The 26,534-nt window shown below is 36.6% G+C and overlaps 1 protein-coding gene across 2 annotated transcripts in view; it reads right to left on the bottom strand.

Moving 5' to 3' along the window:
* Vps16A (vacuolar protein sorting 16) overlaps positions 1-20,316 on the bottom strand; it is a 44,332-nt gene extending 24,016 nt beyond the window's left edge. The window contains exons 1-10 of one of the 2 annotated variants that reach the window (XM_067126438.1): positions 20,107-20,316; positions 15,293-15,485; positions 14,868-14,996; positions 14,497-14,641; positions 12,009-12,124; positions 11,524-11,699; positions 8,518-8,680; positions 4,540-4,623; positions 3,223-3,348; positions 1,096-1,201 (exon numbers count right to left, since the gene is read on the bottom strand). In XM_067126438.1, the coding sequence (XP_066982539.1) occupies positions 1,096-1,201; positions 3,223-3,348; positions 4,540-4,623; positions 8,518-8,680; positions 11,524-11,699; positions 12,009-12,124; positions 14,497-14,641; positions 14,868-14,996; positions 15,293-15,485; positions 20,107-20,156 (1,288 nt within the window). In that variant the 5' untranslated portion in view covers positions 20,157-20,316. The remainder of the gene's footprint in view (positions 1-1,095; positions 1,202-3,222; positions 3,349-4,539; positions 4,624-8,517; positions 8,681-11,523; positions 11,700-12,008; positions 12,125-14,496; positions 14,642-14,867; positions 14,997-15,292; positions 15,486-20,106) is intronic. The other variant, XM_067126439.1, reaches the window with a different exon arrangement.
* Positions 20,317-26,534: the final 6,218 nt, after the last annotated feature.

Raw genomic sequence — 26,534 nt, 5'->3', positions numbered from 1 at the left:
GTAGAGTTCCTTTCACTTTTCGTTAACCCAGAGGTGTGAAATTTAGTGTTCAGGATAAGAGAAACCATGTTTAGTTTTTTTTCTTTAGAAGTTTTCCGTATGGCAAAGTCATGGAGCACATCGTAGCAGTAATGAACAGATTTTACATCCAGTTTCTAGATGAATATATAGAAAATTTGCCTACATGTCAAGTGAACTAAAATGGTATGACACAAGTGAAAATTAATCAATTCATTAATCTACTGGCTCTGTGTTTCAGGGTATAGCATTCAAAAGAATCATTTTTTCCCTGTTGTTTCATGCTTATAATCTTTAGGATATAAAAATGCAAAATAAATTCCTTCATCTTTTCTTATTCTACATTATCTATTTTCCTAATATCTTTATAATGCCTAGATTATTGTAGACATTGTATAATCTGAAAGGATTTTCTATATTAATGATAAATTATGGAACATTTCTTTTAGTTAAAGCATCTAATTAGAATAACAAATTCTTTAAAACAATTTGCACTTTTTAGAACCAGTGATCAACGAACACGAGTTAGCGCTGGCCATGTGGTAGCAAGAAACGGCAGGTTTCCCAACTTTCACGCACAAATAATTACCAGTCCCAAAGATTTAAAAACAAAACTCTCATTCATTCGCTTTGGCATTCAATATATGCTACCAAATGTTCTTTTGCTTGCGGGATACAGTCAAAATACAAAAAGCTTTATTCTTAAAATCAAGCACTTAACTTGCTATTTCAGATGTGTCCATGATCTTCGTTGATGGAATCAGAGAAAAAGCCAAGATTTTGGAGCGCTGTTAATCACACTAAACTGTAAGATTTGGGAAAGTGCCCCCTTACCTTTGAGTCCATTACATACTCCAACATGTGATATAGTGTTTATCACTGCAACACAATACCCAGCCATGAGACCAGCTAAAAGACAATTCTTTGATATTAATTTGGTCACCATGGAGCTTTGGTAGATCATGGAAGGGTAACTCCTTGAGGACGAAACAAATGACTACGCTATCAAAAAAGGCGTTTGTGTATTTTCAGAAATCAAAAAATACTCTGGAATTCACCCTTTAAATAAACACTTACCTACTCTGTAATCTCTCACAGCATTAAGAACCCGTAGAGTAAATAAAGCTTTCTTGCAAGGCTCGGGATTAATTTCTGGAATGAAACTCTTGCCAAACATTGCTGCCTGCAAAAGAAAATTGCAAATTTAAGAAATCACAGAGAGAGCATCGCATTACATATCAATACATTGGGTCCCCTCTGCATCGCGTATCAGCAATCGTTGCTTCAGTTAATCGCTGGTTTTACTGTGGTGCTTATCTCTAAATATATTGCGGAAAATTCACTAATTCGTGAGTTTTTTCATGATGCAATATTCACTAATTACTGTATCTTCATTTTATTTGCATGACAAAATACATTTTTTATGATAAAAAAATTTATTTACTAATTTTCAACTATTAATATTAATGCAAACAGCGTAAACAGCAAAATATCAATAAATGCTAAATTAAAATCCCACAAAATCACAAAACTGCTTACCAATGTGCACACAAACAATTCTCTCCCTCTCCCTCAGTATACAAATCTGTTAATGCAAAAACTGCAAAATTTCAATAAAACTTGATTTCGCTTACATAATAAACTATAATATTGATCTATTATTGTCGTAATATGTATAAAAAAAACCAGATTGTCTTGACATCTGTAATTGTTTTTACTGTAGGTATGCGTAGCCATATTTTTTTCTCCGATTTACTGAACCGTACTTCATTAAAAATTTAGTAGTTGACTCTATGGTTATCACGCATATTATAACAGTACACAAGAGAATATTTGATCACTGTTGACGTTTCATCTCTAACCACCATAAAAATATTTAAGACCCGAACTTCATATGTAAGCAACGCAAGGTTAATGTCTTTCTCCTTCCCTTCTTGTCAAGTCAAGGCTCATCACCAGCTGCTGTGCTGAGACTTTATTTGAAATATGAATTATTATTAGTATCATTACACTAGTTCTGACTTTCAGCTCTCATAGGGCTGGCCTGAAGGATTAGATTAAAATACTAGGTCGAGGCTTGAGGCCATGCACTATGACCCTGTAGGTCATTCAGTACGATGATGAACAAATTAAAATGAAATTAAAAAATGCACATGGGCACATGCTCTCATACTGGAACACATGCATACAATAAATACATTTACTCATGCTTCCTTACGTACACATTAAAATGGTATATTAATATTAAGAATACTGTATACGTTTAGTAATATTTCAATTTTTTTTAATTTGAAAAATGCTATACAAACTAGCCGAAAATTGCTGATAACTGAAAATCGTCAATAATAGCGCAGATAAACCGCTTAACGTCGCCGTTAACCGGTCACCAGCGCCGATAACGGTTATCGGCACCAATAAACCACTTACCAACGCTGATAAACCACTTACCGACGCCGATAAACCACTTACCAATGCCGATAAACCGTTTACCGGCACCGATAAACTGCTTACCGATGCCAATAAACTGCTGACCGGCACCAAAAATTCAGTTAACAACATTGCTAGCTAAGCACTGCAACATCAAAATGCCGTTAACCAATGCTGCCTGTGTTGGAATTTTTTTATATAAAAAAAGTCTGAACTTCATGCTAATCTTGTTTTTGTACTTTTTATCTGATTCAAACGGTAATGGGCTGTTATACTCTTTAGAATTGTAAATATGAATATCCTAACTCCATTAATGAATCAGTTAATTAATGCAATTTTAGCTTTTTACTTAGGTATCTAATTGTATTTTAAATGCAATAAGAATAAGTGAAAATTTTACTTATGCACATATGAACTGGAATTTCCGAAGCACAAAAACTTAGGATTTAAAACTGGCAAAAATAAACACAAGTAAGGATGATGATAAACGAAACTGATTTACTAAGTAAATATATCTTTTGCACTCCTACTTAATCTGAATGAATAATCATGCACAACATACAAAACCGAGACTGGAATTTTAGCCCTCTGAAAAATTTGGTTACAGGATTGACAAAATGATAGAAAGACCAGTGATGTTAAGATTTAAAATACGTCATATTAAGAAGACACTTAAAAACAGGCACTTCAGGCGTTTGAGAACTAAATGGAAATACTGTGTTACAATTTCTAATAACTTCAGAAGGGACCGTAAACAAGAATAGCGTCTTATCTTACCCGGAGGAGCATTTTCTGTGTCTGCGGACGAAATTCATGTTGAGCTGCTTGTAAGCACTGAGTTACAGCTTCTTCCATAGAATTCTTAATCATACCCAAACAATCATTTGCTCGTGTGTTCCGTTCCTTAAAAGATAAACTCCAGGTTATCAAAGACAAAAGAATGCTGTACGATGCCATTCTGAAACAAAATACATTTGACCTTTGAATATTTTGGGTTTTGAGATGAGTCATATATAAAGCCAATGGAAATGAAATATTCACACATTTACAGAAAAACACAGTACAGAAATGAATAAAACAACAATACAAAAGAGAAAAACAAAAGTTTAGGTCACAACTCTCCATTTCAACCCTACACATAACACATGAGGGATGCAGAGACAAGTGATTCCAATCCCACTTGCTTTCATTTCATGACAACAGCTGGACATCAACCCAATATTTCATTCTCTTACCACAATAAAGTCTGCAACAATACTCCAGCTAGCAAGGCAAAGAAAGGGAAGACAATAGATTGGGAAACACAATAAAATAAAAAAAATACATGAAAGAATGAATTCAAATCTTCTTCACAATCCCGTGAATATGTTTATAAAATACAAAACCCACATTTATGTAAAGTACTGCATTTACAAATAATAAAATGAATTCAGGAGCTTTCGAGAGTCTGCTCAGCTCACTTCTTCTAGCTGAAGAAGGGAGCTGAGCAGGCTCTCGAAAGCTCCTGGAATTTATTTTATTATTTGTAAATACAGTACTTTACATAAATGTGGATTTCGTATTTTTTAAAGAATGAATTGATAATAAACATTGAAAGGAAAGAGACACTATCTGAATGAAATGAATAATGAGTGTTGTATGCATTACAGCAGCAATGAGTCAAGTCAAAATGAAAAACGTTATAAAGAAGAACAAATGAGGAGAAAGAATTGTTTGTGTCTTGGAAGACTTTCAACAAAATGTAAAAATTCATAAAATCTCCCTCATATCACCTGAAAACAATTCTTTCTTTCGTCTTTTCCCTATCATTTGCATACAAACATTTTACAGAATTGTGCTAAGGTATGTGTATCAATCGGGAGTGACTGCAAATAAAAAAATTCCTGGTGACAATGATAACACCTCCAACTAGATAGTAAGAGGAAATAAAAATTAATTAGCTGCCATAAAGAAACAAAAAAATTAAAAAGAAAAATCATAAAACCATGCAGTTAGTTTCAATATTACATTTACTTACTACCAACAACAGCCAAATTACACCATAAATTACAAGACTCCATTAGAAATTAAATAAATCGAATCACTCAGCCTTACCTGAAAGCCCTTAGATGCTTCTAAAAGCAAAGCACCAGGTGCCATGGAACCGATTCCAAGTGTCTCTGCCACTACCAGCGGGACCTGCAAAAATTAAAACAGCATTAAATTACTTGAAAGATTAGCAATAATGCACATCCATGGATCAAAGTGCAAAACAGTTTACTTAGTACAACTGTTATGAAGGAAGACCTTCCAGTATATTAAATTTTTTTTTTTATATTAAAACTACATATATTTCTCATTTTACAGTAAAGATAACATGCCAAAAATAATGAAAACATGGAAACCTGATAATTATATATATACACATCTAAATATATAAAATATTAAATTTGTAATATAAATGCTCCATAAATATACTGTAATGCCTTTCTTTTATCTAAACTTATCAACCAACAGGGAGAAGTTAGCCAAGTGTTAAGTTACTCAGCAGATAAATGAATACATGGCATATAGAAGTCATTCTCACAGATGAGTACAGGCAGTCCCCGGTTTACGACGTGGGTTCCGTTTTTACGCCACGTCGTAAACCGAAAAATCGTAGAAAATCGTCAAAAATCCTAAGAAAACCTTACTTTTAATGCTTTGGGTGTATTGAAATCGATGTAAACTAAATTTTTATTGAGTTTTTCATAAAAAAAAACCTCCAAATTTTGATTATTCTGCCGTTTTGGAGCCAGATTTCTTCCGTCGGATCGGCGTACAACATGTCGTAACCCTGGAACATGCGTCGTAAACCGGGAAATAATTTCTGATGAATATATTTGAAAAGCGTCGTAACCTCGGAACGTCGTAAGCCGGACCTGTCGCAAACCGGGGACTGCCTGTATTCACATTTGATCTTGTCATGTGGGTTGCTTCTTTGGCTGCTTTATCTGCCTCTTCATTTCCTTTGATCCCCACATGGACAGGGATCCAACATATTTCTACATTTTTCCATTATTATGTAAGCTATGGAGAAATAATTTAAGTTGCTATACAATATTATTTTTTGATTTGCAACACTGAATAGCTTCTATAGCACTTCTTGAGTCACTAAAGATCACAAAATTATTGAATGATGCTTCTTTAATTATTTTTATAGCTGATGGAATTCCACATAATTCTGCTGTGAATATTAAAGCATTATTAGGTAGAGAGAATTGATAAATTTTGTCTTGGGACACTGCAGCATATCCCACTCCGTGTTCTGATTTAGATCCATCTGTATATATTGCGTAATGTGGGCCTTTTCGGTTTATATGCTCTTTTGTATGTTGTCTATGGTGTTCTGGTGTATATGAGTAACTTTTTGATAAATATTTCAGGTGTACAAATTCTCATTTTATTTGTTGTCCTGGGAGGAGGTGATTTTACTATTAAAGGCACTTGTATATTTATATTCAGCGACTCAAACAATCTTCTAGCTCTAATTGGGAAAGGTGAAAGATGGTTATTTATAAATACATCCCATAATTGTTGGGGAATCACTTGTCTGAATTCTGAGAGCACTTTTCATTGTTACTAGTTCTCTATGGAGAGACAGAGGCAGTTCACCACATTCAACTTGTAAAGATGATTTTGGTGATGATCTAAAGACCCCTGAGCATATTCTAAGGCCTTCATTGTGAACACGGTCTAACATTTTCAGCGCTGCGTCAGGTGCTGAGCCATATACTTCACTTCCATAATCAATGATAGACAGAACTGTTGCTTTATACAGTACAGTAAGGGTACATCTATCGGCTCCCCCAGTAGTGTTCGACAGTCTTTTAATTAGATTTAATGCTCTTCCACATTTTGATGCTACATAAGTTAGGTGGGCTTTCCAGTTCAAGTCAGTATCGAATACTAATCGAAAAAATTTTGCTGTTTGGCCAATTGGTATACTATGGTTTCTGATTTTTAAATCGATTTCTTCACCTTTTTTCCACTTTTTATTTTTATAAAACTTGATTGCTTGAGTTTTATCTATGGAAAATTTAAAGCCTACAGATGAGGCTCATTCATCTATTTTTACTATGCTTTTATTAATGATTTGTTCTGCATGTTTTATTCGAGAAGCTGAATAATATATGGCAAAATCATCCGTATACAGGTTACTTTTAATGCCAATAGGTAGATTATTCCTGATATCATTACCTGCTAAAGTAAACAGTGTGCCACTAAGGACACTTCCCTGTGGAACACCGCTTTCATGTGGAAATGTTCTAGACAGAACATCATCAATTCTCACCTGAAAACTGCAATTTGTCAAAAACTTTTGTATAAACCTAGGTAAATGTCCATGGATATTGTTGTTTAGTAGTTTTTAATATAGCATACCTCCATGTAGTATCGTATGCTTTTTCAATGTCAAAAAAGACAGCTACAGTAATTTGTTTTCGTTCAAATCCTCAACATATATGGTCTTCTAATTTAGAGACAGAATCTAATGTAGATCTGTTACACTGTGACCCAAACTGACTGGGAGTTGAAATTTTATTTTCTCGAATGTGCCATGTTAGTCGAGCATTTACCATTTTCTCTAACGATTTGCATAAGTAGCTTATTAAAGAAATTGGTCTGTAATTATTTACATTACTGGGATCCTTTCCAGGTTTGGGGATAGGAATTATTATAGCTTTACGCCATTCATCGGGAAATGAATTTAAAAGCCATAAATGATTATAAAACTCCAATAAGTACGACTTTGCCTAAGGTGCCAAGTGGCAGATCATCTCAAAACAAATATTGTCACCTCCAGGAGCAGATTTATTGCTGTTCGAGAGAGCATATTCCAACTCCGACATATTAAACTTTCTATTATAATATATATCTTCTATTGTTTCAAAATTCATTGTTATTAATTCTATTTTATGTTTCTTTGTGCGGAAGTGTTCATCTAAATTTTTATCACTGCTTACACTTGCTAAATTTTCTCCTATTATATTACCAATTTCTTTTGGATCAAGTGTTCTTTTCCCATCTTTTAATATGGCATGTCTAGGTGGTTTAGTGGGTACCATTTATTTTCCTGAATTTTTACCACATTTTTTGTATGGGAGTATTATTAGAGATCTGATAAGTATTTCCTCCATGAAATGATTCTTCCTTGAATCACTTCTTTTTTTAAAATTTTGCAGGTATTTTGCACAGTTCAATGAAACTTTCATTGCATCCACGTGTTTTCATGTTATTTCTTCGTTTACTCTTGCTGCACCTATTATTCGTGATGGAGTAATCTCTTCTCCCATCACTTACTCATTCTCGTCAACGGTTTGTTCCTCTATTATTTCTTTGACGTTCTGGGTATCTGTTTCCATTGGTTTTCATATAACTTTAGGAGACAAGGGTATATTCCCATCATTTTTTGGTTTATGTTCTTTCTTTGGGGTTCCCACCTTTATTTTAATGGATGGACCTCTATAGTTGGTTTTTGTTGGTCTTGGGTGGAGTTCTCTCTAAATTTTAATTTAATTCATCAAAATATCTTCTAATATTTTTGTGGTGCTTGTATTATCTTCTAGTTTTCCATTTTTCTTAATATCTGAAATGAATTTGAACAAATATTTCCATACATTTCTCGGTTCTTTGCTATATTAGTTTCTTCTTGCAAAGTGGTTATTTTTCTCTGAGAGTGATCTATCACGGTTTTGTTACTCTCACCTATTTCCATTTTTGTTTCACTGTTCGATCTAATTACAGTAGAAAATGTTTGTTTCCTAGTGGGATCATGCATTCCTCTAACTTTTAATTCTATTTTGTATCGATTAACCCAGGCTAAAAAAGATGGTCCCCTTATTTATCTGGATGGCTACAGGCTAGAATCTTTCCACCAATGCATGACTATCTTGTTTTTGTTACATTTCCTTGGCTTGAGACCAACAACTTTTGCTTGTTAGGTAGAATATAAATCCAATAAAGGCTTAAAAAAAAAAAGAAATGACAACTCAGAATTCCTATCCAAAAGTGAAGGGTTGCAAGCATGTTCAGAAGTTCTAAGCATATACTAACCTTCTGTAACAGATCATGAGAGACACTTCCAATGACCCTCACTCCATCAGCTTCCTGAACAAGATATGATGTAGAATCAAGATAGTAACTTGTTGCATCACCATTTACACTCACAACTTCTAATGTCATATCCCACAAAAGCACTACTGCACCTGTTCCACACCTGCAAAGCATTTACAGATTAGCGGTGAAAAAAATATGAAAATGTAGGGAAAAAATTAAAATTTAATTGCTTAAAAATACTGTTCACTTAAAAACAAAAAGAAACAGTATTACAGCTGTAATGACTGTGGAGAGTGCCAAAAAAAAAATACTAACACTTATGAAGGTGAAAAACAATAACTAGTAAAGAATTCATATTAACTACTGATAATCATGAGCGTCTCAAACATCTTAATGTTAACTTTTCCCTTCGTGATGTTACACGTGGAATGAATTCTCTCCACTTTTTTGTCCTATCAGGTCTAAGTCTTCGTCTATCCCTTTTTCCATATTTCCTGGTTTTTTTCTACAGGTCTTCAAATTGCTACTCCCTTATCTATTGCTCTTCTGACAAACTGTTCTTCATCCCTCTCATCAAATGTCCACATAACTTCAATCTTTGAGATCTCAACCTTTTCTTGGTGTTTTGATGTCACATCTCTCCACTAATCTCATTCATACTATGTTCTTCCCACTGTGCTCTAACTACGAATCTTCTATGGTTACATCAATTCAATATCGCCTCCATTCTCCTTGTCAAGTGTCTGTGCTTCTGATGATAGTTAGCTCTATCTCCATTTGATCAAAGTTTCGTATACTCTCTTACTACTTTCTCGACTCATGTTTCACAAGCCCAGCGTATCCCCAAATTCCCAAGGTAACAGAAATGCTCTACTTCTTCTAAGACTGCTCATCTAATACAACAGGTTCTGAACTCTCCTCTCTTTCCAATCTTATCATACAGTTCAAGCACGGAAAATTTTGTCTTCCATGTGTATTTTGTAATCCTGAGCACCTCTTGTGACACCATCTGTTATGTTTGGTGCACAGTATAGAGTTCATCCCCAACACCTTTCCTACAACAACCAAATGGCCAGTTTCCTGATTGTATTTTTTCTTTCTTCCTTTCCTGTCACTGTATGCTTTGTTTCGGTGACACTGTTTTCAGTCCTCTCCCTCCATTCCGCTCTTCCACCATTTTCATAATTTCCTCCACCTCTTCCCGAGATTCTGTAGTTAGCACTATGCCAGTTGTAGCTAGCTGCAAAATGCCGCTCCCAATTATATGATGTTTCCTCCAGGTACAGTATCACCCTGCCGATGGCGTTTCTGCTAGGAAAACAATGGTGATGTCTGTTTACCTTCATAATTATTAAAAAAACATGTTTTGACGAAGGAAAAACCGATTTTTGGTAGTCGCTGTTGAGTCCTCAAGTAGTTACCCTTCTATGGTCTACCAGAGCTCCATCGTGACCAAACTAATACCAAAGAACTCTCTTTTTTTGGGTCTTGTGGCCAAGTATTGTGTTGTAGTGATAAACACTATGGAGTACGGAATGGACTTAAAGATAAGAGGGCACTATCCCTTTTCTTCAGCAAAGCTGTACCTGGGTTGTGTCCACTGTCAAAACCTGCTAGAAGAAGTGATTAATAAGCATGCGCAGTCTGCCATATTGTTGACAGACCCTCACAGGGACCAAGAAGCCATTATTTTCTGTTGGTCAGTGCAGGATGATCTGTTGCCTAAATCCCATGCCGTTTTGTCAGGGAAGTGGGAGGGTTTTGAGGACTCAACAGTATCTACCACAAATAGGTTTTTCCCATTTTAAAACCTATTTTTTGATGGCATAGTGGCTTGTTTTGTCCTCAAGGAGTTTTACAAAGAAACTGACAGGTGACAAAAAGGCTTAAGCTCTGAAATTTTAATCACAACAACTCCCCCCCCGAAAAAAAAAAACATTTCTGATCCGAAGTCAAGCCACAAGTTTCAAGTCCCATTCTTTATTCCAGACACCCCTCAGGTTTTGGTAAAAACAAAAAACTAAACACGAACTTATGTTTTAGCGTGAAGTTCTACAGTGATTTACCTAAGTATGCTGGGTTTGGTTGCAGTCCAATGGCATACTTACTTTCCTAATATCATGGGATCTAGGAAAGGAGTGTGATTTGCCTTTTTAATGAGGGACACTAAAATTATTCTCAGCATCTGTATAGAAAATGGTATATTTGTGCTAGTGTTGGAAAATCGGACCATCTGGGATGTTTGCCATGACATCTAGGTAAACCTTAAGTGCTTGAACAGGGCACAATACTTTGTCTGCTAAATTGAGTTTTCATATCAGAGGAGATTTCTTTCTTAAAGGATTCTCATTCTTGGCTAGGAATGATGGGCCAGGGGACAATAATAATTGTTGGTCAGCTGTTTGCGTAATATATCGTCCCCGTCTAAGAGAGCCCAGTTCGCTAATATAAGCTTATGATGCTAACGCAATCAAGAAGATCACCTTTTGCAGCGTGTGAGTTGTGGTTGTATTGGGTCCGCTGAATTGAGGGGTTGATAGAAGTCTAAGCACCTTGTTCACGGACCAAGTAACTGGAAGCCTTTCAGGAGCGGGTCTTTGTCATGCAAAAGGCCACAGAACGGAAGTGACGATTTCCGTTCTAGAGTCAATATCGAATCCAAAAAGTAAGGGTTCCATTAATGCTGCCTTGTATGCCGTGACTGTTGTAACGCAAGGCATTTGTCTTCAAAAACAAGGTATACAGTAAACACCCCATATTTGTGGGGGATGCATTCCAGACACCCCCGTGAATAGTCAAAATCAGCGGATACTTGCTAACCCCCTCTAAAAACGCTTATAACTGCCTATCTTGAAAGTTCAAATACCAAATGTACTGTAATCACATATGAGACTCTAGGATTCAAACCTGTGAATAAATTCCTGGGGTTCAAGAGCCCCCTCACCACGTCAAGGTGGTCCCACATCGAGGGGGGAACTTTATTATTGTATCAGTTTTACTCACCATGATATCTGCTTAGGTTTCACTTGGCTCTTTGCATCATATTCACAGTACTTCATTCTTATATCTGAAGATCCAATCCAAAGCTTTCCCGATTCCGAAAGAAGTGCAATATGGCGCGAATTAGATGATACTGCCATTTCTAGTATACGTCCACCCGGTTCACTCCAGTCAGGGTACTGAAATTCATGTGCTTTCTTTTACTACAGTATCTCTGTTATATGCTTTTTATGGTTGGAGAGTACTTCTCTTACAGACCAGCAAAGAATAATTGCTTCCCTCTCTATCCAGTGAGGAGTATTAACTCTGTCATCAGTGTGAATGAGAATTACCAAACAAGAATACAAAAGCAGATCAACCTATATTACTTGCATTTAAAATCAATACATCAGTACAAATTGCTATGTGTACTATCAGAAATCATAAATGTCAACTATGTTTTCAAACATCCTTCTCAAATTTCTTAAGCTCTTAACATGAACACATACCAAAGCTTGTGGTCGCTGCTCCACATGACTAAGTAGAAACAGATCTCGACCCTGACTAACCAAGACATTAGTGTGACGCTCCTCTCTAACAACGCACCAACACTCCACAACACCACCTGAAAATCATATGCATGAAGTAATTATGAAATCTGATATTTCTAATTTCGATATACAGTAATCAAAGTTTATTACTTCTTCAAGAAAGGAAGTAGCATCTAAAATCTTGGCAATAGTATGTTAACCATATCAATGAAGTACAGTAATTGACTCTGTATTCTTGGAGAAGTAAAATGTATTTTCATAATAAAATTAAGTTTCATATATACTTACCAAGTAATTACATAGCTATACTTTCCACTCACGCGGCAGTTAAAAATTTGAAGTTTGCAGTAGCGATTCGTTTGTTTATAGTGCAGGTAACTACCCCGCCCTCTATCGGGGAACAATAGGTACAACGTTAACAGCGATCATCACTACTTTTGTGCTTAATGTCCAACAGAGGGGAGGAGCGAGGCTCTGATCTTGTAGTTACTCGGTAAGCATATATGAAACTTAATTATGAAAATACCATTTTCATACGTGTAACTTACCAAGTAATTACATCGCTGAATCCCACATTGATAGGAGGTGGGATGAATGGACATACAGCATTCTGTTCCAAGAACAATCAGATAAGAGGATGAATTTGAAACATAAAAATCTGTTAGCATTGATAAAATGCTTGTTGTAACTTAACCGGTGACAGAGCCGCGGTAAATGATCACTGCCTTGGTCTGTCTCATCTTGACCCGTAGTGACTTTGCGGAATGGCTGTAATAAGTCCCTACTTTTGAGAGAGTGAAGAAGACTTCTGAACACCCATAAAGCAAAAGAGGAAAACTACCCTTGCCCTGGGCACAGCACCAAAATGCAATAGACGATAACTGGTGGGCGCTCACTATGTTGCCTTTCCAACAGCTGTCAGAATTACGAAGCACCGAGTTGGATGAGGGGGCGACTGCCCGTGATCAAACCCTGCTAACCTCCTTTGGGCCTTCATCTAGGAGTGTCAGCGGGACGGACAGCCACGTCTTCCACTGGCACTGACATTTGTTTAATACTCTGCACTTAGACCATAAGGACTTTAAGCGATTCACCCAACTTAGACACAGTATTAACTATGAGATCGAATTTATGATCGACCTTACTCTCGAGGATGGCTACGGTACCAGGATCGGAAGCACGGGAGCCAGGAATGGGAGTTGATGGAGAATTATTAGGAGGACTAAAGATGGGGGATAAAGCAAGGGCAGGAGAAGGACTGTTAGTGACAGGCTCTTCACCCTGAGCTCTACTCTCTACACTCTGAGCTCTACTTTTGGCTTTTAATAGCCGCCTTCCTTTTCCTATCTCTATCTAACTTATCTAAATAAGACCTGAGAACCTCCCATTTCATCTCACCCCATCCAACACATTCACCACAAGTGAGATCTATTGAACACTCTCGTCCTCTACATTTTGCACAGATCGTATGACTATCGTAGGTTACTTTGGTCATTCGGGTCTTGCAACCCTCCCTACAATACCTAATACTTGATGAACTAGAATCTGACATCACAAATAAACTGTAGAAAAACCACTAAGCTAAGCTGAAAAAACTACCAAAATAATGGGTGCTTAACCAAATCCTCGGGAAAAGCGAAGGAAAAAACCTCAAATTCAACCACCAAACCATTCAATGCTGACGGTAAAACCGGCAGAAAAGTAGTGATGATCGCTGTTAGCGTTGTACATATTGTTCCCCGATAGAAGGCAGGGTAGTTACCTAAACTATAAATAAACAAATCACTACCGCGAACTTCAAAAATTTTTAACTGCCGTGCGAGTGAAAAGTATAGCTATGTAATTACTTGGTAAGGTACATATTGTATGAAATATGAAAGTATAGAGATAGTACTTTGTCTCCTTTTAGTACAGAACTTAACCCTCCCCATCTGTCTGTAGCTGAGAGCAGCTGAAGGGTCATTAACCAACAGGCTGGGATCACTACTCAATTTAGTCATTAATAAGAATTCAGCAACAGGTTTTACCATGCACATACTGGGCAAGAAGAACAACACAGTAGGAGGCTTGTTTGATGTGCAACCCATCAGAATTATCACATGAAATATATTCAAAACATAGATAAATTTTTCATTAATTTGTGTTTTTCATAACTTACAAACCTGAGGTCTTTACATATGGGATACTGTGATTTCTCAAAAGCAGAGTTGGACCGGTTTAAAAATAGAACAAGGTTGGTGGCTCAAGTCTGTTAGCCAATGGGGAGAGAGCGGAGGCAAAGCCTCGCCTCTTTCCCCTTCTCCCCATTGGACTCATGCCACCAACCTTGTTCTATTTTTAAACTGGTCCAGCTATGCTTTTGAGAAATTATCCCATACATAAAGACCAAAGGTTTGTTTTGTATACGAACAATCTATTTTTCAAAATACACAATGAAAATTCTCACCTGGAATATCAGGATACTTTCTAGTGCGTGGTTCATATATGTTGCTAACGAGAAATATTCGATTCGAGTTGCTTAAGATAGCAACTCCAGTTTCACGATGGCTTGTAAAGACTTGAGCGCTCAATATGTGTGTGTCTTTAACCTCCTAAACACCAAAGTACACAGTTAGCAAAGAAATATAAACAAAATGGAAATATAACTACCATTGCATCAAAAACAAAATGAAAGATAATTTTATCTACTGATAAATCTATACACGGTGAATCTGTCATATCACGTGACAAGACTCTTAGACGTATGGATCAAAGTTGTCAACTAGGTCATCATATCTCAATGTTTTTCGTCTAATCTACACAACAAATACCACCTACCTGACCCAAATTGAATGTATGTTGATAATTCCCAAACATATCATATAACAGAACAGCTCCATCCTCCTGTACACATACAAGGTCTTCACTCCGTGACCAACCAAAAGCGAGGAGGTATCCACCAGTCCACTGGATAAGAAGATCAAAATAACATTAATTTAAAGATCACAGATCATTTCATTAACAATTTCTGCACATTTTCTCCATCAAGGGAGCTTAGAACAAAAAAAATTAAGTTCATTCTTTACTACCATCCCCTCATTATGCTCCTGCAAGAAATATTTGCTACCATAAAACATAATCAAATTCGCAACAGTGTAATTAATCTATGAAAATTAAGAGTGCATCAGTTTAAAGAAAGAAAGATCATTGTACAGTAATAACACTCACTATAACTTTCACAATGAATCCTGAATAAAACTTACTTTGAATGAAGCTATCTTCCTTCCTGAAGCACTGAACACAAAGACTATTGGCTTCCCTCCAGAACGTGCCACTTTTGTATATTTCGATTCATCTCTAGTGAGGGCAATAGGTCCTCCGTACGGTGCAGCAGCAACCATAAAGTCACCCAGATTGATGCCTCCACCCCATTCCATTGAATAGAGTTCATGTTTCCTGGAAAAGAAATAAACAACAGTGACTGCTAGACTGAATTTAATGTAGTGTATGAATATAGTTTTAGGACAAGTACTACTGTAATTTTTCAGTAAATGGTTTCCCATTCAGTAAATTAGTTTCTAAACTCTTCAAGACCATTTCTCAAGCATGAAACCCGGTCACAAACTGGTTCACTTCAGAATCTGTACATGCTACAAACCTTGATGTTATTTAACACAAACTGCCCTCAACACCAAGAATGGCTTGTCAGTATTAAGTCTCCCACAAAAGTATACACTTCTCAGAGTAAGCCGCTCTTAGTTATTACCCTGCAGAAAATCTCATTCCCAAGCCTGACTTGGCAGCACAAGGAGGCAACATAGGCCATTTTTCAAGACTGGGGGATACACTATCACTGCTGTGGCTAAGACATATGGATAAATACAGGCTGTCTCTAAACATAAACTACGCAGAGCTTAGTGCAGAGTTCTATAGTTGGGAAGTCAAATTATAGAGTACATGTAATATGGCCATGAATCGCCAAAAGTATAGTCCTAAAACAGAGAAGCTTTTGGTCCTAGAGATAGTAAGTCTTTCAACGAAAGAACTTCCCACGTACCCGAGTTCTCCAAATTATTCCACAACAAAGAATTTTGTGCAGAATTTGTTCTGGCATAGTGGTGTTCTAATCTTTTTCCTGAACACTGTGTATTCTTAGAGTAAAATCTTCTTCAAATATCTGAAGCTCCTTGGTGCTGTAGTTCTTAGATAAATGAAGCACATTTCAAGCACTTGGGAAATGCAACTTTCAAGTTCCTGAACTGAAATTAATAACATGTTGAAACCTACTAAATGATGATGTTCCATCCAAAATCAATGCTGTAAGCTTATACCCCTATGAACACAAAGTCACTGCAAAACATGAACTGTCCTCCAACATAAGTGACTTAACCTGAATATCTGTCTAGTTCACCAATACTACTCAGAAAAACTGTCTTAAGGGTGAGGCCTTGCACAAAGCCTAATTGGAAAGCTCACAAGGTTTGTTTATCACATTTCTTACCACCAAAGTAAGGTCCCTCTTCATCAGTTGTACTGATGGGTTGGGAACACTCTCGAGATTCATCAGCAAATTCCAGACCTCTAAACTGGTTTGTTAAGTCAATGTCTTTTGTCATCATGGTCCTCAACATTACTAGATGTGTTTCTACCTTGACATTAATAGCATACAGCTAGCTGTTTTGTAGTAACAGTTCAACACTGACTGTGTGTGTGATCGTGCAAATCACTGTGTATTATACTCTGAAAGAATATTGTCTGAGGGATCAGTGGACAATATTCAGGCATGGAGGCAAGGCACTGGAAGGTTGCCAAGATTGTCAAGTCTAGTCCGTAGTTTTCTTGAGGAATTCGATAAGAGCTGTATGAAGTTTGGAAATCATTAAGGCTGGGGGTATTTCACTACTATTAACATTAACTTAAGAACTCTGGACTTATATTTAATAAAGAGTTAAGGAGGGTTTTTATGAGGGAGGTGGAAAAGTGCATGCCTGCAGACTGTCCCAACTGTGTAATAAGGCTATAAAACCACATGCTTGACAGTCCAGGAATGGTTCCTTGTGAGGTTGAAAACATGTCGACTTTAGCAATAACCCTCCATTTGTTAACTACAGTAAAAGTACTTACATACTCTGGGACGTAATAGTAATTCTGATCGAACCACATGACTATTTCTTTAAAAAATGAGAAATCTGGTAGAAAGTGTGTAAGATAGCAGGGTGAATGGTGATAACTTTGCCAATAACAATGGTCAAAAACATAAAGCACAACACAAACAGTCAGAAAATGATTAAACTGTAAAAAATAATTGAAGTAGAGATTTTGCCTGAAAGACTTATTTGACAAGTATTTTTTGGCCAAATGAACAGCAACAAATTGCTTAGGAGTTCCTTGCCAATCTGTCACACCTTTACATTTATTTAAGAATGTCCTGAGATAAAACTATATTGATGAAACTGCATTAAAATTTTGTTACTGTATGAAATTAGATTAACAGTTGGTCTACTGGATTTTGACTGACTGCTAATGACGAAGGGCCTCGCCAACCAAAATCCTCTTCTCTGATTTGAGTCAACTTTTCAAAAGGTCATCACTCTGGCCACCTGACTCAATTTTCTTATCCCACGGTCACAGAGATTTTCAGCATAGATACCTGGATATCAAGTGAACAAATTTACCAAACATAATTACAGTAATTAGAGGATTTTTCTATCTAATCTATGATTTTATTCTTAGCTCAGGCTCATACAAGAAGTCAGCTTAAAACACGAAACCTAAAACCAGAAATGTCCAAGACCTGAATAATCTGCCTGGCAGCATAGAACTGGTCTGGCACTGTAGAACTGGTCTGGCACTGGAGAGTACATTTTGGGAAAATTCAGTAGGGGGCAACACCCCTTCTCATGCAAGAATGATTCCGCATCTTAACTGAGGTTAGATAGGGTACATGAGTTTCATAGGTCATAATAAATTACTGTAAACTGTTCAGGTTTAAAAAAAAAAGTCATTAAAACTGTTGATTTAATACTAGAGAAAATTAGACTACCTCTAGCCTCTATTAATATATGACGGAACAAATGCTTCTTTGAACCAAACATGAATTTATCAGAAATCATGCTTTGGACTATACTAGACTACCAGAGGTAAGTGCATAAGTTGCATAAATTTCAAAGCTAACCTGTTTTCAAAAAACTGGAAAGCAATGGCAGAGTGGCTATTCAATCAACAGCCGAAAAATAAGCCTAATAATTTAAGTTAGTCAAAAAACTATGTAAGGATCTAGTAGTTATTGATCATCTTAGTTTGAGGGCCAAGTACAGGGGTGCTTTCAATTATTAAGTGCTTAAGGAAGTTAGATTGACTAGAAAAATGCAATAACAAGATCCAGAAAATAAAGGCAGTGAAGTATACAAGGACCTACATTTGACAATGAAAGAAATAATAGAAACAGTTACAGAAGAAGGACAGCGAGATGGAAGCCAAGAAGCAGGAATGGACCCAAAGTACAAGTTTAAAAAGTGGTTGCAGCTAAAGGCCAAAGGGATGCTACAAACACCTTCTAGTAAGCCTGCCTACAGTGCACCATGTCCGGTGTACATGGTACCCTTAACTTTTTCGCTCATTTTTGTAAGGTTTTCTTTGATTTGTTTATTAACAAACCATTCCGTCTGTTACTCCAACGTAAACTCTACAGCACAATCCCAACATGAGACATGAGACATTATTGTTGTGGTCTAAAGATGTAACAAAGTATCCATGATAAAAATGAACATCAAAATTACTGGAATTATATTAAATATGAGAAAATCTGTGATTTGCTCAAATTACAACCGAAGCATTGGTTTAAAACATCCTTTACCACTGGGGGGCTAGGTTTTACTCACTTAGCCTGACACCTGCGGATAAAACGGTTAACACTCACTAGGCTGTCAGTCTTAGGTTAGGTAATTCTAAGCCGTAGTGAGCTAGGCCATGGCAATTGACGTTTTCCTATGTTATTTTACTTGCTTTACAAGAGTTTAAAGTAATATTTTGTTGGCCGGCTGTAACTAAACTGTAATTGACCGCTGAAGACTGCACTACTGACGGGGTAGATCTCAGCTGGCATTCCGGACCGAGCCCCCCACCCCCTCCATAGCTAATACAGCGAAATTGTAACCAGTAAACATCCATAGGCTACGTTAGGTTGGTATTTTTAGGGGTGTTTACTAGATAGGCTACCATTTTGCCGTATTAGCTACGGAGGGGGGTGGGGTGTGGGCTCGCCGCGGAATGCCGGCTGAGATCTACCCCGTCGGTAGTGTAGCCTTCAAAGGTCAATTACAGTTCAGTTACAGCCGGCCCACAAAATATTACTTTAAACTCTTGTAAAGCAAGTAAAATGACGCAGGAAAAACGTCAACTGCCATGGAACTAGCTCACCGCGGAACTACGGCTTAGAATTACCGGTATTATTTTATGTTATTATTTTATAAGTTGCCAAGACATGATATAAAATTGTAACCTACATTTTCGAAAAGAGCTCTATACCAAATTACGACTTATAAGGTATGACAATACCAACCCGGCCCCCCGCCCCCCCTTCCAAAACTAAAACGGATAAATAGTAACCAGAAAACAGCCCCTATTTTACGTGGCATTACTTTATATCAGCAACTTATAATAAAATTTTACCGAATTACCTTAGGTTACATTAAAGAACAGAAGAACAGCTTCATCAGAACATGAACCTCAGCATTGGCTACTACCCTAAGCTACGGCTCAAACAGGGCCACTGGGATAGGCTACGCCAATTCCATATTTTACCCTGCCTAATCTACGAGATATTTAATACATTTTTATGTTAATAATGATAACAATCATGCCGCCATTGCTGGTTGCACTGTGGCTTACGTATATAGTACAATAACTCAAATTACCAAGGGCCTGCCTTTGCCCAGTGGGCGTTTCAGTCATCTAGAACAGGCCTCAGGTGATCCCTCGAAGGACCTTGGGGGAAAAATGGAAAAACTCTTACATTTCTATCAATTCAAGGTTCCATCACTGATAAAACAAAACATAAATCGCTAAAATGACTTGCCTGTAAAATATATCACTTCCCAACTGCGTCCAGTCGGATATCAGAGCCATTGTTGTCGAACTGTCAGACCTCACTTTTCTCTGGGATGTTAGGTGACATTACAATCAGCCTTAATTGTGTCTTAAATTTGTGTTGTTGCCTTTTAAATTATTTTGACAACACAATTTTTTTCATACTTTCAATTTTGAAGTCAAATGCCAATATTAAGATAAAAGATGCAAGCCCTTTTTGCCCTTATAGCATTATCGTGACATCACATTTTTACGTTTCTGATATTCAGTCTGACATATATAGATATAATTTTCCTATTTTCCTCATATATTTTCAGTTTTGAAGTAAATACGTCGATGCTGACAGAAAGATACAAATGCATTTGTACTTCTAAGTGACATAACATCATATATTAACTTTCCAGCCATGCAATCTGACAATAATCTAATTTTTCTATTTTTCCTTCAAATCAATAGAAATCCTTTAAAATGCAACACATTTCAGACATGTACTTGCAAGGCAGGTAAAACAATTCGCTTCAGTATTCTAATTCCATGATTTTGCCTTGGAACTTGATTTCTAATTTTCTTTTTCAGATAAAAAATAAATTTGAACATGAAAAATTCACAGATTTGAAGACGATCGCACCAGAGCGATCATACCAGCAACAGAAAATTACATAAAAATTATTGTACTTGTCAGGCAAATGGTTAGGAAATTAGTATTAGCCCATATTTTTAAGTCAAATTGCCAAACCTTTAACGTGGCTTACAAGACAATGTCATCTACCTGTAATAGTGAAGCGTTTTTCCAATTTAAACCATCAAACTTGACTGACATTGCTTTCAATGCTAAGATTGTGTTCAAGTGTGCACACATTTGGCTAAAACAAAAATTAAGGTTTTTTTTTTAACTCATGTTAGGACATAATGTGCTATGGAAATGATCCTAGAGTCTACTAAATCTCTATCAGACAGAAATATAGAATTTCACCTCTGCATTTATTTTGGTCGCATTGAGTATGGAGAATGTTAGTTCAGGTAACTGGGATACACAATTACCAGGTATTATTATTATTATTATTTAGAGGGATGGCTAGATGCCTGCTATTGGCACATTCATACTCTACCTTCTGAAGTACAGATGAGCTTCTGCGCACGAAACTTCCACTACCTCAGAGTCACGTCATACACTTAAACCATTGGCTTTGCTTAAACTAAGGCTTCACATTCAGTAAATCACTCTCCTCCTACATATAGCACACAGTCACTTCCTATTTCATATGCACTTGTTTATCCTGGATATTAAGGTTCCTCAGTTCAGTCTCTACCTCGCTAAACTTCACATATCTTCATCTTATCTCTGTTTCTCAACCTGTCACTCCATACTGAGCATACAACTTAAGACTGTTCATCAACTTCCATGTTTTGCTTTCATTCAATAATCAGACTCATTCTTGTTGGCCAAACAGTCCTGTCTACACTGACAATTCTACCACTCAACACCAGTCTTCAATTTCAAAACTTTTGCAGAACTCCAACCCTCGGTCAACTGCGTCGTACTCCTACTATCCATGATGACCTTATTTATTGGGTTCCATGTTCCCCTTGAAACCTAACTCTTGTGACAAATCACTCTCATTTATCTCCTTACAGAATAGCATACTTAGATGATCTTCGTAATTTCCCGCTATTGCCAATAAACAGTATTTAACTAGGTTAAAAGGGCCACATTTTATAAACCTCCATGTACATCGCAGGTAGTTTTTCATTGAACTCTCAACTTCTCATAAAAAAAATTGTTTGAAACAGTTTCCTTGTCTAGATTCGCAGTTTTTCTCCAAAGTATGGTCCCACAACAGCTACAGTCTTCTGTTTTGATTCTTTTGTTATTTCTTGGAACTTCAGCTCCCAATCCTAATCACAATTTCTTACTGGCAGTGCCTTGCATTTTTATTTTGTTTTTAATTGGTGTGCCTTTCATCTTCAACAATTGAATTCACTCGCATTTATGTATGCTGTACTAGCCTATTCAGCACTCACATCACTTAGCTTTTATTAGTCGCCATTATTTGTAGCCAACGACTCTTCTAAATACTCATCAATACAGTTTTTATTAGTCTCCATTATTTGTAGCCAACAACTCTCCTAAATATTCATTAATACAAATACATTCCCCTCGTGTGCTTCCAAGATTTATTTGATGATTTTGCTCATTAAGCGTTTTCCCTGTACAGTAGTTTCCATTGAAATTCACTAAAATTCTTGCTCGCATTCGCTTTATGATTTAATTCACCCTTTTTCTCAGCTTCTTTATACTTTATTTGCCATTCTACTTTACCATCTTTATTGAAGTCAGTGTTGTAGATTTGCATAAATGCCAGCACTCTTAATTTCACTAATGGTGTTCCCATTTCACAATACATTTTGTATTTTTCATTTTTTTCTTGAATTTTTTTTTTTTTTGTCCTAGTCTTATACCAACTTTTGGGGATTTATGTGGTGGAAGTTGTTCTTCATTAAACCTGGTGCTTTGTAATCTTTGAATGAATTGAAGAACTTACTAGCAATCCAGTCTAATTGGGAATCTGTCCCACTTTCCTTAGTATGAGCTAGCAAACATTGGCTGTGTTAACTTTGAATAAAGAGAAGTGTTATCCTTCAGTAATGCAATCCTTTGAAAACGTTTTTATTACTTCAGATACAAACCACTCTCAACTTCATGATTACTAATGATGAACTCCAAACTGTTTGGTGGGAAAAATTTGGGACCCGTTGGCTTATTTGGGTTCTAAGAAACTGAAAAATCATCTTGATGATGTCAATGGTTAAGTATTAAGTAGATTAACCAGACCACTGAGTTAATTTATTTAGGTCTCGGGGTATTTGTTTCAATCAATGATTTAGATTTCAATAAATTACAACTCCTCAAAAAATCTTATTGCTGTAATAGGTTAACTGAAAATGATGAATACTGTAAATTTTTTTACCAGTCTTGTTACCAAAATTTGACATTGTCAATTATATTTTGGACATTCACACAAAAAGTGTCTGACTGTTGGCGTTACTCTACAGGTTGTTCATGCTAGGATGGGTGGGATTAACTTGGTTATTCACGATATATCCACGAGTCAAACGAGAGCAACAAATTCTAAGCCGAGCCAAAATTACTTGCGTGTCTGTTCTTAAGACGATGAATTCCATATTTGAACACTAGGCTTGACGTTTTAATTTGTTATAAAACTAACGGGAACAATTTTGTGTGATCTTGTTATATTAATTGCAGCCTTGGCTGCTTTATTTTCTTCATTCCCTTGATGTGAAGTTTTATTTCCTCCTACAACTCAACAGCTAGTCTGCTGCATCTGTGAATAACAGAGAGAAGGAGCTCTCCTTGGATCTTTTAAGGGATCATGAGGATGACTAATGAGTTAAGAGAACTCAACTAATATTTTGGGGGCACAAGGGCATTGTTAAGCTATGAACACTCTTCTAAGTTTTTTGGGAGTATGAGGGATACTTGATCATGAATACTACTCTGGAGTTTTGGAGGGGAATGAAGGCAACTCATCACACAAGAGCAGTACTTTGGGGTTATAGGGGAGCTTAAAGACAACTGACTATGTGTTAGTCTTCCTAGTTATTTTGGGGGCATGAGCGGTTGATCATCCAAAAGGAATCCCCTCAGGTTTCTGAAAGCACAGTGGCAACTGATTAATCAAGACTGCTCCTCTAGAATTGGAAGTTTAGGAAGCACAAGGGTGACTTTTCAACTAAAAAGTACCATCTGATTGCTCAAAGGTGTGAGTATAAACTGCATCCATGTGCAAAAATTCCGCTCCAGGGTACACTAAGGTTACCTTGTAGCACAGATACCTATAGGTCACCTTTGGGCAAGGAGTACAGCTTGCATGCCTTCCCCGCTAAACGTTAGTGTTACTGTATTATGAAAGACTAGTTAGTTGGAAGCTAAGGGCCAATGCCAATGACCCTCAAGAAAACCAACTTGGAAAACACAGCACAGTCAACAATCACCTAATGTTCATGAATGACATCAATGTCAATGGAAATATTGCTTGGAGCTTGGATTTTCATGTACAAAAGATATGAACGTGCAGTTTTTAATACAAGTGAGAAGAAAGAAAATCCAGGGTGATGAGAACAATTCCCAGATGAGATAATCAGCAGGGATGGCTATTCATAACAAGAATTCCTAATGGCAGACAACATCAAACACATGGATACTGAAGTACACATCAGAATGGAATACTTCTTAAGTCTTGGGGCAATAGTAAAAACTAAATTCAAGGGTGGAACCACTGCAAAAGCATTCAATACAAGGGCTGTGCACATTTTAAAATATATTGGAGGAACAGCAGCCTTGATAAATGGAAGCCTGGAAGACATGGACAGAAAAACAAGAAAACTGATAACAATCAATATGGAAGTACATCAAAGAGTGTGTCTGGCATTCTCTACTTATAAGAGAAAATGGGGAGGACGAATGCTGTGAAGATGTGTGGCTAATAACAGCTTGGAATGAAATTCCTCTGTTGACAAAAAGCCTGACAAGAATAAGTTAAGGATCATGTCAAAGGAAAAAACTGGAAAAATAAACGAACAACTGCCAGTACCAGAGGTAGACAAAGGATGAAGATAACAAGGTCTGAACTTTGGGACATACCCATGGTTGGATTGACATTTTATAGATGGTCCTCCAGCCACAGCTCAGCCTCTCTCACCAACAGCCCCTGAAGTACATGCAGAATGACGTTGCCTTTGTCTGGCAGAAGTCTAGATGTGAAATCTCCAACATAAACTTTCATCACTATCCTCCCTTATATATTTGTAATATTTTGAGTAAGGGTACATTAATATTATTAACAAAATGGACTTTTACTTCTGATATAGGAGGAGCACCAAGCATTCTCATGAAAGAGCTAGGATCATGGCAATCATACTGCTTGGAAACAGTATGACTGTATTTTATTAGTAACTGATGCTAGTGGCCTACATTGTAACAAAGTTTTGTTTATTAACCTGTACAACAATTCTGTTTTAGATCAGTATTACTGCTATTTAAAAAATACAATATAAAAATATTTACATTACGGATCAAGTTCAGGTTGTACCTTTCATCAAGAATCTCTAAACAGTCTAGATTTTTGCGGTGGTATACATTTTGCAGCACTGACCTTGAATTTTAAATATATTCTGATGATAACCTTAATAAGAGATACAAAATGATGAGGTTCTTCTAATACATGATCACTTTGAATATACTGAGTTTCCCAAAAATCACTCAGAAATTCATAGAAGATAAATATAACAAGATGTTCAATTTCTGGTCTTGATGCAATTGACTTGATTTTGAACACTCTTTCTGAGATTTTCAAAATGTCTTTGATAAATTTTGAGGGCTTTGCAATATCAACAACAATGTTCTTTTTCTCTAAATCACTTGAACTATCATCTTCAAGCAACAAAGCCATGCACAAAGGACATGTCAGTCTCTGTGATATAGACCTCAAAACACACCTTGCTTGAGCGTCATTGTCAATGCTAAGATACGTCAAGGGAAGAAACTCCATGGAAAACTCAATGTCATCATATCTCGGAACAGGCAAGTGCAATTTGAAGGGACAAATTATGCCTTGGCCAACAGTATAATCACTTCCTTCAAAGTCACTGCAAAATGCTGTCACCTTGAACAGATTTTTTGAGGACTCCAAAAGCGTTTTATAGCCAGTCCGAAACTCAGTTGCTGTAGGTACATCTTCCCAGCCACCAGATCTTTGGATGCAGTTCAATATCATTTCAGAGTGGTCAAGATTCACACGGTAGGTTGTGAAATACCTAAAAAGATACGACAGAAAATTGATTACTATCAAACACCATAAAATGAGAGAGAGAGAGAGAGAGAGAGAGAGTTGACTGGAAAGCAAACCATAGGCTATAAATAAGCTATAATTTTGTAATATCTGAGAGAGAAAGAGATTTTATAATAATGAGAGATACAAATCTCATAGATTTTCCATAATAACTCAGTATTCACACAATGATTATGATTTCCCAAGAACTCACAGCAATGACTTCTCAACCAGCAACTCCGACGCAAGAACAGAGACACTTTTGAGTGTGAATGCAAAGAGCATTGCTGACAACCAACGTCCATCAGATACAACTTGCGTTCCAGAGAGATATTCAAGCCCAAAAATACGATGACCAATCACTGCCATCGATTCCAGCTGCTCAGGAAGAAATGGATTGGTGATAGGTGGCTTCTCCCCAGAAGTTACAGGATTTCTTGAATTCAAAAGGTCAAATCCCCTGAAATAAAGGTTTAAATTAAATGTATGCTGGACAGTACTGTAATACTTACTACACATTATTAAGTATTTAAGAATTACTGATCTTCTTCATGTAAGCCAAACTTGT

Source organism: Macrobrachium rosenbergii, chromosome 24 (genome assembly GCF_040412425.1).
Source record: "Macrobrachium rosenbergii isolate ZJJX-2024 chromosome 24, ASM4041242v1, whole genome shotgun sequence".
Classification (NCBI taxonomy): domain Eukaryota; kingdom Metazoa; phylum Arthropoda; class Malacostraca; order Decapoda; family Palaemonidae; genus Macrobrachium; species Macrobrachium rosenbergii.
The sequence above is the reverse complement of the archived record's forward strand: the minus strand, read 5'-3'. Positions and strand labels throughout refer to the sequence as shown.